At 38.5% G+C, this 12,433-nt stretch overlaps 1 protein-coding gene across 1 annotated transcript; it reads left to right on the forward strand.

Annotated features, from left to right (window-relative positions):
- Positions 1–6,209: 6,209 nt before the first annotated feature.
- LOC124537755 (uncharacterized protein K02A2.6-like) lies at positions 6,210–9,146 on the forward strand. The gene has a single exon (XM_047114645.1). It carries the CDS (start codon positions 6,210–6,212, stop codon positions 9,144–9,146), a length of 2,937 nt encoding a protein of 978 aa, XP_046970601.1.
- The last annotated feature ends 3,287 nt before the right edge of the window (positions 9,147–12,433 follow it).

The following is a 12,433-nucleotide window of genomic DNA, read 5'->3' on the forward strand; positions in this document are numbered from 1 at the left end:
TCATTTCTATCTGCAGAGTAGCTTTATCACTCCCGAAAACATTTGCAGCTTCGTTGCTCCATTCACCATCTGGATGCAGAGAGTAAATGCTGCTGAGGATTTCTACAACATTCTCAATTTTCTTAAAATCTGCGAACCTGTTTTCAAATTCCGATTTCAGATCTGTAATGAACGTCTTGTATTGGCCGACATCAATCTCGCTGTCACTGCTGATTATTTTATTTAAATTAGGAAAGTGTAAGCGTTCACTACGAACATCATTAATAAAGAGATCAAGTTTTCTCGTAAAACTCTTTACTTCCGACATGAGCCCCATACAAGCTTTCCCTTGCCTTGAAGCTTAAGGGAGCTTTCCAGTATGACGGCCCGAAAAAAAATGCTGTTTCGAGAAAAACGCGTTTAAAGTTTGAATTGAGAAAATTTTAGGTAAATTGTTTACTTACGGTCAATCAGCGATGCCAGGTCCATAAAGTATCCATTCTGCTTCTTCGAAAAGATCGTGCTTTATTGATTGTTCACTGCGACGAGCTGTCCTCGCCTCTTTACTATCCAAGGACGCCCGGCGGTTCGCTTGCGTGATCCGCGCATCTTTGTACTTCGCGGCGAAATCTGCGGCGCTCGGCCCTATCGTGCATCCCATCGTCTCCAAAATTTTTAAAATGGGATCGTAACCTTCATTGAAGGTGCACACAGCACACTGTGCAGCGATTTCTACGATCTGCTTGCCGCAGAATACGTGCTTCGGGGCTAGTTGCCACACACAGTGATTAAAACTCTCGTTATTGTTTTGTGTGTTCGCGCCCGTACATCGTTCTAAGAGATCGTCTGATGTTAGATCGTCGTAAATCGGCTTCAAAACTTGCTGCACATCTTCGTCGAGTCCTGGTGGATGGATGTACTCCTCTCCTCTGGCCTCGGCCTTGCGCCATTCGCACCACGAATCTTCTCCCGGAGGGCAATACTCATGCTGAGGATTTTCGTCAGTAGAGCTTTTGTGATAAAATGTAGCCCATATGGCTTTCCTCATATTTTCCACGGAATTGGAGTTTCGACGAACTGCCAAGCCATAATATTCGGAGAGATTTGTCAATAATTTTAACGTCAATTGCGCTCTTTTCGGTTCAACAGCAGTTTTTTTTGTTTGATTTTTTGTAGTTTTCGGAGTACTCGAACGAGATCCTTTTTTTTTCGGTTCACTCTCCATTGCTTTGTCTTCGATTTGCTTTTTGGCTTTTTTTAGTTGAACTAACCTTTTTCTTGCTTCGTTTCCCCTTTTATATACGCGCTTTTTCACGTGCAAAACGCATTCCTTTTTTTTTACCGTCAAATCGTCACCGTACGGCTTGGCTTCTAATAACATCTTGAATGTTTTTGTATCGCCGTCTCCTATATAGAAACCGTATTTCGCGTTGTGCAATTCTTCTGATCTCTTGAATATTTCGATTATACCGTCGACTTCCATTTTTCCCGCGCTGCCTTCGTGATTGACGTTGCATTCGGATTCATGCGTCTCGAACCACGCCTCGTACTCGGGTGTTCCCTCTTGTCCTTTCCAGAATGCACAAGCCTTGCAGAAGCTTGATTTGACAGCAATATCCAAAACTTTGTTGGTATATTTTCCAATCACGGACACGATACCCATGCGCGACGTGAAACCGCGTTTCGACCACGATCCATCACCGGACACCGTCAGAATATCGCCCCGATTTTCTGCTTCCAAAGTTTTTTCCTTCTCTTCGGTACCTGCTTTTTTTCACGACGGCCTCGTATATTGATTTTACTGCAATCTGCAGGATTTTCACGATTCCATAATAGGTGTTATTGTTGAAGTTTGCAGTTAAATCCATCAAGGCGATAAAATTTCTAATGCCATTTATGCCGATGCCGACCATTCGCATGACAAAGCAGAAACGACGATTGATTTCATACGCGTTTTTTATCAAAGGACAAGAATTTATCTCGGCCGGATCTGGACACGAACACTGAACACAAATTTTAAAACCCAATCCGCGAATCGATTTTTTAAAAAACTTCACGTCGCTATTACACTTTTTGCACTTCAACAGTTCCTGAAGAGCGCCGAAAACCAAAAAGAACTCCAAAATCACGTAGCTAAACGTTTGATCGATTCGGACTTCAAACTCTGGACTCTTTTTCGAGATTTTTGCTGCCGAAGTGCTCGCAAACGTTATATCTGTTTCGATATCATGTCGATTTGTTCCCTTGAAACCCGCGGATCTTTTTCTTTCATTTCGCGGATGTCCGCTCCTCGAGCCTTTTCTATCCTGCCACGCACATTGCTTTTTCGTTGGTCTATCCATTTTGAATGTCGAAACTAAACTGAGAGACTAACCGGACTCACGTTGGAACACGTTGGAAGGGACACGAGCAGGTAGAAACGAGACAATAGAAATAACGGTCGCACGGGCCGACGCCCGACGCGCCAGCTGTTCGACGCGCTCCGTTGCCTGCTTCCAAGAAATGCTGTACAGTAACCGGAATAATCTGAATTTCGGCATGAAAATTTTAGGGAATACTCGGAAGAGTGTATACTATCCGATAAAGCAAAAAAAAAAAAAACGATTTTTTGAAAATTTCACACTGGAAAGCTCCCTTAAGGTTCAGGTCATTGATATGTTTAATAATATCCGTCAAAAAAGCAATGGAAGCTACAATTTATTTTTCTTTTAGGAAACTTAAATAGGCGTTTGCTGAAGTTTGAATTTTATTAAAAAGGTATATTTTTAAGTGCTTTAAAATGCTGAAGAATCTTTCTAAAACGCAGCCTTTGCTTAACCATCTCACATTATTATGCAACAGTAGATCGTCATATTGTGCATCAACTTCTTCAAGAAATGATTTCCATTGACGATGTTGCAGTGATGATTTCGCTCGGAGAAAATTCACTATTTTCATCACTTCTTGCATAATACGCTGCAAGTTACGATTGAGTTTGCAGCAAAGCACAGTTTGGTGAATAATACAGTGGTAGGAAATCAAATTTTCATTACACCTTGCATTGCTACTCGCTTGTTGAGTAGCAATGCAAGGTTGCATTGCTACTCAACAAGCGAACTAGTCCTTTGTTACTCCCAACCATTGATTTTCTTCTGCCAAAACGTGTTTATTTCTGGTGCTAGTAGAAGCAGATAACGGAATCCGTCGTTCAATCGTCTCAACAACATCCTTTTTGTTCTCAATAAAGCATTAACCACCTCGAGAAAGCAATCTTTAACTACGTCAGCATCAGTAAATGGTTTCATGTGCTTAGCAAGAATCCAAGAAATGCGTAAAGAAGCCTCACCACATTTTTCCTGCTCAGTCATTGAGTGGCTTATGAGTTTGGTCGAAGTTGAGTAACTTGAAAGTAAACTTGCAATTTTAGACTTACGCAGATCACTACCAACTGGAAAGTTTTGGGCAAATGATTTGTGTTTGGTATTATAATGGCTTTTTATATTCGAGATTTTAATTAACGCCACTGTTTGGTTACAAATCAAGCACATTGGTACTGCTCCAGCACGATTTGGCAGTGTAAAACAGTATAAATCGGTCCATTCTGGCAAAAACTGTCTATTTTCATCTTCAACTTTTCTTTTTTTCGGTTCCATAGTAATAAAACTCAACAATGTAAACAGGTAGGTACTTAAACTCGTAAATTAAACAAGCAAACGTAATATTTCAAGCACGTGGGTCGTCAAGACGGTCACTCAAAATTAAAACAAAACAAACTGACACGCCGGACGGCGCGGCGCGGCGGGGCGGCCGGCAGCGCTATCACCCCCGCCCGCTCCGCGCGCTCCGACCGCGCGACGCGACGTCCCGCGCGCTTCCCCGCCCCGATGATAAACCGTTAACAATCCGCGATGTTTGTCGAAATTTGTCGAATTGACGTTAACAAAAATAGTGCGGGAGATACATTTTTATTAAATTTCGTGCTCTGTAGTGCAAGTTGCTGTGTTCTTGCGGTCTGCACAAAATGGGTTGGCGGTCCGGATGCGGACCGCGGTCCGCCATTTGGTGATCCCTGCTCTAGAGGGTCAATATTAGGACTGGTTGATTTGAGTGTAGTTAAATGCTGAGAATATTCTTGTACAGAGAAGTCTATATTTAATGGAGGATCGCCATTTTTTCCTATAAGCCCCGCAAGTTGATATTGCGATGGAACCTTGTCACAATAACAGCTGCGTGAAGTCATCCGTCGCAAAAAAGTACAGATAGCAAAAAAAATGCCTCCAACGTCAGAGATTCAATTCGACTCTCTAACTGCTCCACATTCTTTTCTGACACCCTCATTTTGACTAGGTTCCCGATGTACTCAATAGGGTTGAGGTCGCAGTTGTACGGCGGCAATCTAACGACCTCATGGCCATTGTCAGCTAATAACTTGTCGATTTTATAATTTTTGGCGGTTTGTGCTGTTTAATTAATAAATATAGTTCTGGTTTTGTACTCTCGCTCGGAAATTCGATGTTGTGAGCTTGCAGCCACTCAACCATCACCTGTTTTCTATTATTCATGTTTGGTGGCTTATTCTCTTCCTTACTGTGATAAGGGGCGTTGTCCATCACAATTATGGAGTTGCGGGGTATATTGGGTAGTAATTTTTCTGTAAGCCACTTTGTAAAATTCTCCGCATTAATTTGGTCGTGATAATCCCCCGTTTTGGTGTCTGCCTTAAACATTTGTGTGTGTCAGGTAGGTAACTAAATAAATATATATAATAGGTAAAGTAAATAAATAAATAAGAAGTATGATTCAATTAGCACCTTTGTTTACAAAGCACACAAATATAGGTAGGTATTTGATATACCATAAAAAAAATTTATAAATAAATAAAAAAATAAAAAAAGAAAGCTCTAGAAACTCGGAATCTAGGGTAGAATTACATGGTTTTTAATGATTAGAAAGTTCATTGCTACATGTCACCATTAAATTGGAGACAGTGTATTGGTCACCATTAAATTGGAGACAGTGTATTGGTCACCATTAAATTGGAGACAGTGTATGTGGTCACCATTAAATTGGAGACAGTGTATGGATCACCATTCAATTGGAGACAGTGTATGTGGTTACCATTAAATTGGAGACAGTGTATGGGTCACTATTCTATTGGAGACAATGTATGTGATCACCATTAAATTGGAGACAATCCATATGAGTCACCATTCAATTGGAGACGATTGCAGGTGATTACTTTCCAAATGGAAGGAAACTCAACGGGTCATCATTAAATTGAAGACGAGAATTGACATACAATATATCTGAACATTCAGGTCGCCCCAGATCGCTTCAAAATGTCACATTTCCTGCCAACACCAGAAAAACTCGATCTTGATGGGGACAGCGCATCAGTGGGACTAAGATGGGAGAAGTGGAAGCGTTCCTTAATGATTTACTTGGAAGCTGCTGAAATTAAATCTCCTTTGAAAAAACGAGCTGTCGAACTCTACAATTTGCCAGGGGCAAGCATCGAAAAGACTGAAGGAGTAGATGTTTTTGCAATCGCTTTGGACAAACTGGATGAACATTTTCTGCCTAGGCAGAATAAAAATTTTGAGCGACATATTTTTCGATCTATCAAGCAGGAAGATGGTGAATGTTTTGAAAAATTCCTAATAAAGCTGCGGCATCAGGCTGCCAAATGTGACTTCGAAAAACCGGACGAAGATTTGATTGGGCAAATAATTGAGAAATGCAAATCAACAGAACTAAGAAAAAAGATATTGACTATGGGGAACCAGGTGACTTCAAACAAAATAATAAGCGAAGCAAATACACTGGAAGCTGTGGATCACTAAATGGAAAGTTATGAACGGAAGGAGAAAAATACTAACAATGACATAAATCTAGTTGTAAACAGGAATAAATTTAACGCACGAGAAAGAACATACAGAAATAGGAAAGACGAAGAGCAAACCAAGTGTGGCAGATGCGGTAGATATGGAAATGACAATCATAATTCCACATGCATAGCAAAAAATAAAAAATGTTTTGCTTGTGGTAAACTAGGACATTTTCAACAATGTTGCAAAACAAAATCGAATCAACGGAAAAGAAAATTAGAGAACAAAGAAGGTTATAAAGGTAAGAAACAACGAAATGAAAATTCAGTAAACTCGCTTAGCGATGAAGAAGACGTGCAATACATTTTCAACGTTAATCATGATTCTACAATAGATTGTGATGTCGGAGGAGTAAAACTAGAAATGCTTATCGACTCAGGCTGCAAATTGAATCTGATCTCGGACAAGACGTGGCAGAAATTGAAAAATCAAAAAATCACTTGTTACCGACAAAGGAAAGACACCAATAAAACATTGTTTGCTTATAGCAGTAAGACCCCCCTGGAAATCCTGGGATCATTCGAGACGGTTATAAAAGTAAACGGAAGAACAGACTACAACACCGTATATGTGGTAAAGAACGGTTTAAGAGATCTGCTCGGAAAAGACGCGACTATACGACTGGGTGTATTAAAACTTGGAATTGGCATAAACGAAATTCAAGAAAAAGAACGTTTTCCAAAATTAAAGGGTGTTCTGGTAGATATACCTATTGATCCAGCAGTAAAACCAGTAGCGCAACCTTTTAGAAGAATACCGATCACTATAGAGGAAAGAATTGAAGAAAAGATAAAGGAACTTTTGGAATTGGATATAATTGAAGAGGTGCAAGGACCATCTTCTTGGATCTCTCCTATTGTCCCGATTATTAAAGATAGCAACGAAATACGGCTGTGTGTGGACATGCGTCGAGCAAACGCAGCAATATTAAGAGAGAATCATCCCTTGCCATGTATCGAACACCTATTACCAAAAATCCGAAAAGGAAAATATTTTTCAAAGCTGGACATAAAGAATGCGTTCCACCAAGTGGAACTCCATCCAAACTCTCGGCATCTAACGACTTTTATTACTTCCAAGGGACTGTATAGGTACAAGAGACTAATGTTCGGGATTACATGTGCTCCCGAATTATTTCAGAAGATCATGGAAAAAATGTTAATTAAATATGAAGGAGTCACCAACTTCATAGATGACATACTTGTATGGGGGAGTAATGAAGAGGAACACGATGCACGATTGGCCAAAGTATTAGAAGTTTTAAATGATAATTCGGTTCTACAAAATAAAGATAAATGTGTATACAAAGTGACAAAAGTAAATTTTTTGGGCCATGAATTGACATCCGAAGGTGTACGACCGTTACCTAAATATTTGGAAAGCATCAGTAAATTTAGAGCACCAAAAACGATGGAGGAACTGCAGAGTTTTCTTGGTCTTGTGAATTATATAAATAAGTGGATACCAAATTTGGCAACGACTACAGAACCCCTTAAAGAACTACTAAGAAAAAAATTAGGAAAGAAGGCGAGCATTGAAGAATATTGGACAGAAAAGCAGGAAAGAGCATTTTTGAAATTGAAGAATATATTAACGGAAATAAAAAGTCTCGGATATTATGATGTCAACGATAAAACTCAAGTGATCGCGGATGCCAGCCCTGTTGGCCTAGGGGCCGTGCTGGTCCAATATGATAGTAATGGACCCAGAATAATCGCATGTGGTAATCGAACTCTGACAAACTGTGAACGTAGGTACAGCCAAACGGAGAAAGAAGCTCTAGCTCTTATTTGGGCTGTTGAACATTTTAATACTTTTTTATTCGGAAAACAGTTTGATTTAATTACAGATCACAAACCATTGGAATTTCTATTCAGCCAAAAATCAAAGGCTTGTGCTCGAGTGGAACGGTGGGTTTTAAGATTACAAACCTACAGGTACAATATTATACACAAACCCGGGAAAACCAACATTGCTGACCCGTTGTCGCGATTATGTAAGGAATCCAATAGAACAACTAACGATACTGACTACGTACAACAAATCGTAGAATATGCGAGGCCCCGAGCAATTTCTTACAAGGAAATTATTGAATGTTCTGAAGCGGATCAAGAAATCAATAAATTTCGAGATGGCGTCTATAACCAAAACTGGGACGAGTCGGTAAAAAATTACAAGTTGTGTGCAGAGGAATTCTGTTTTTATGAAGCCATCCTCCTAAGAGGAAATAGGATAGTTATTCCACAAAATTTGCGAAAACGAGTGCTGGATGCGGCTCATGAGGGACACCCTGGAATAGTCGCCATAAAAGGTCGGCTTCGTTCGAAAGTATGGTGGCCACGAATTGACACAGATGTGGAACGACTAGTTAAAAGCTGCAAGGGTTGCACATTGGTGGGATTGCCGAATGCGCCCGCTCCGATGAAACGTCGTGAGCTACCGGCAGCACCATGGATTGATATAGCAATCGACTTGTTGGGGCCGTTACCTAGCGGGGATTATCTGTTGGTGGTTATCGACTACTACAGTCGCTATAAAGAGATAAAGATAACCCGAAACATCACAAGCTTGCAAATTCTTAACATACTTAAAGAAATGTTTAGTCGTTTGGGTTATCCAGTTTCAATTACCGCTGACAATGGACGCCAATTTGTGAGTGAGGAGTTGAAATCATTCTGCAAAGAGTGTAACATTATTTTGTTTAATACTGTCCCATACTGGCCACAAATGAACGGTGAGGTTGAACGCCAGAACCGGGACATAGTGAAACGCTTAAAGATTAGTAAAACAGAAGGGAAGGATTTAAAAACTGCATTATACGAGTATTTGATGATGTATAATTCTACTCCTCACTCTTCGACAGGAAAGACATCATCTGAATTATTCTTTAACAGACAGAATAGAGATAAAATTCCTATGTTGAAGGAAGGAATTGAAAGAGAGGAGGACTCTAAAGTTAGAGATAGAGACAAGATACAAAAAGAAAAAGGAAAAGAATTTGGAGACCGGAAGAGACGCGCGCAAGAAACGGAGTTAGAAATAGGAGATAAAGTTTACGTCAAAGAAATAGAGAAAAACAAACTTACGGCTAATTTCAATCCAACACCCCATGTGGTAGAAACATTAGTTGGAGGAGACGTTACAGTCAGAAATGAGGAAACAGGAAAAAGCCTAAGAAGGAATGTCATGCATTTGAAAAAAGTGGAAGGTGTTTGGAAGAACGTGACAAACAATCAAAATATGGATAGTGCAGAAGATGATGAATCAACTACTGATAATTCGAACAATAAATCTGATTAACTTAAAATTATTTGAACCTTAATTACTACTGTTGACTAAATTTGATTCTAAACAAATAAAAATATTAATAAGATAGAGATGTAGTGTTTGTGTATCGATACAAAAAAGATACTGACGCTGTCTCACACACACAAGTAGTGGAGGGGCGGGATCAGCCGTCAGTCATGCGATGAGCGCCGGCGCAACCGGACGCGATAGTGTATAACTACTTGGTGTGCCCGTGAGCCAGTATACGACTACATACTACTAACTAGGATAGGTAGAAGTCATGATGTTTCTTCTTAAAACAAAAAAGAGTAGACAGTCCTTGGCAATTTGATACGATAAGATCTTCTTCAAAGTGTTCCTCTAATCGACGCTTAATAGTTTGAGGAGCAGGCGGATTATCACCTACTACATCCATCAGCTCTTTTAAAGAAAACTGACAATCGGGATGATCGTCAACATAATCAATTATTCGGTCCATAGCGTCATTTGTATTAACCGTTCGTGGATCAATTGTTTTTTCTGGTGTATTATTCTGTTTTAGAATATCTGCATAAAAAGTCCGATGGTATTTTGCGCTTACAGATCTCAAATCACTCGCTGAATGAATCCTCAAAAGAAGAGACCGAGAAGATTCATCTCTTTTATTCTTGATAAGGTCAAGAAATTTATTCTTCGTACGATGGGAAGTAACAACAGAAATGTTCTGGTTTTGCTTGACTTTTCTTCCAGCAAATAATGATTGAGTGCAAATAAAACAATTTTGGTCCCAATCAAAAGAGGAATTCGAAGATCTTCTCAACTTCAATTTGGGTGGGCTAAGAGATTGTTTTTCACAAAGTTCAAGTTTTCTTATTTCAGCTGAAACACTTTTACGCTCTGTAAAGCGTTTTCGACAACTAGAATGAACAAATACTTTTTTTCCGCTATTAAGAAAATTAAGAAGTTCATTATTTTTCAAATGTATTGCTGTTGCTCTCAATGTTGGCAGTCCCCGAGTCACTTCAGTAAATTTTTCCTGAACTTGAGTTGAGGTACTTGGAACATTTATATTTTCACCTAGTTCGCAAATACAGCAAACGTTCTCTGTAGAATCTACAGCGCCTTGTTCTTCCTCCTGTAAAAATAAGTATTTGGACAATTCAGAATTTAAAAAAAACTTTTACTGACATTATTAATATTTTTGAATGGATTCATTAGTAAATGAAAGTAATTTTTTGAATAACTTTGTATTGAGGTTCGGTAATGCACTCGGCACTGACGTCCTCTAACAGACGGGCAGCAGTTATAGCCGCACAATACTCGTCTTCAGAATTTGCACGGTGGAACACGTCCGTTTCCGAGCGCGCATTGCACACGACTCGTAATGGACTTTATAGCCTCCCTCGTCAGATTTTAAATTTCTTTTTCAGATTGAGAAACGTGTTTGTCTGCCACCCTTTGCAATGTAATATTAATTACCTTTTTGGGAGTCATTGTCCTCGACGATTTCTGGAATTATTGACTTATAGCAATTCGGTTTATTTATAATCTTGGGGCTAGAGACTCTCTTCGGGATGTTTTTAACAGAGTAGGAATACTTACTGTTGCGTCGCAATATATTTACAACAATATCATGTATATTCACAGTAACATTGATCACTTTGATAAAATCAGTGATAATCATTGTATATGCACTAGAAGTAAGGATAAACTTATAACGCCAAGTTTCCGACTCCGCAAAGTCAATGGATCCTTCTTGGGGCAAGGTATCCGTTTCTATAATAAAATCCCGCAGAAATTTTTAACTTTGCCGTTTAGTAAATTCAAATCGTTTGTTAAAAATACATTGGTAGAAAAAGCATACTATTCGATACAAGATTTTGTAGATGATAAAAAAGCGTGGAGTTAATACCTGTTGACTTCCAAGCAGGATACATTAATTGAAATAATTGTATTTAATTAACATGACGCTGTATTTTTTAAATTTTAAAAAAAAAGAGTAACTACTGAGTTTCTTGCCGGTTCTTCTCGGTAGAATCTACTTTCCGAACCGGTGGTAGCTTCACTTAATTGTAAAATGACGATTCAAAAGTGCTTATAAAAGCCTACTTGAATAAAGTTTATTTTGATTTTGATTTTGATTTTTGATCCATATTATCTAAAAAGAAAAAAATGAAATAAAATTAATCACGACAATGGAATTTCAATTACAAGCTATTGCATAGTGGACAGGATCCTCAGGCACTATCTGTGTGTGATAATTTAATGTCAAAAATACTTTATATACCTTTATGACAGTTATTATCTTCAGTGATTTCTTGCATGGCTGAGTCATTCATTAGACTGGTTTGAGATATATTTTCATTTATGTTTGATATTTGAATATCAGCATTAAACTGGTCCAAAATTTCTCCGACAGGAATAGGTTCTGAAAAATATCTTTACAAGTGTTAGGTTCTGTATTGGGACAGGGACATTCTTGGAGATTCATTCAAAAATTCTTAACATACATAACCTACCTGAAATAGTATCACTGTCATGACGTGCTTTAGGGCCTTTTATGTTTGAACACATGCTAAGCACCTTTTCCTCAATTTCATTAAACTAAGGAGCATTCGAAGGGCCCCATCCGGTTTTATACATTTCTTGCCTCTTATGGATGTTTTTTAATGTTTTTTTTTAACCCCTCGTATTTGAGTTTTAAGGTTTTCCACGAGCGGAAACTTGTTGTAATTCCGCATGAGTTAAAACCATCCTCAATTTTCTTCCATTCTTTATCTTTATTAGAAACTGCATCGGTCTTTTTATTTTCAATTATCACTTTATATTTGTTGACTAAACTTATGAGTAGCCGAACTTCGGCCTCATTAAAGTTCACCGAACGCTCTCTTTTTGTAGACTCCATTATAACTACACCAATTATACCTATTCCAAAAAAAAAAACTTTCTAAACACCACATCCAACCAAACGACAAAACTAAAAATAATAGACTCGGCGTTTGATATGACAGCGACGTTATTGACAAAAATTGTGAAAAATATCTGTCTTGCTCTAATGCTTGTCTAAGCAATATATTTGTCTCGCTTCTTTGAAGTTGGAGTCGCCAGAGTTGAATTATTATGTCAGGTAGTTATCAATAGAATAAATAACAGTCGAAAAACCGTTGAGCATTTATTCGTCTGATAAACACCCAAATACTTTTATTCTTTAGATAGTTATTGTACCTATTAACTGAGGATTGAAAAATCGGCCCTTAAATTATTATTTTATAAATTTTCAAGTTTTCTTAAATATGATAAGATGATGGAAGCATTTATGT

This window comes from Vanessa cardui, chromosome 19, assembly GCF_905220365.1.
Source record: "Vanessa cardui chromosome 19, ilVanCard2.1, whole genome shotgun sequence".
Classification (NCBI taxonomy): Eukaryota; Metazoa; Arthropoda; class Insecta; order Lepidoptera; family Nymphalidae; genus Vanessa; species Vanessa cardui.

Coding starts and splice junctions, on each gene's coding strand:
- LOC124537755 (XM_047114645.1), top strand. CDS start 6,210: ATGCTTATCGACTCAGGCTGCAAATTGAATCTGATCTCGGACAAGACG.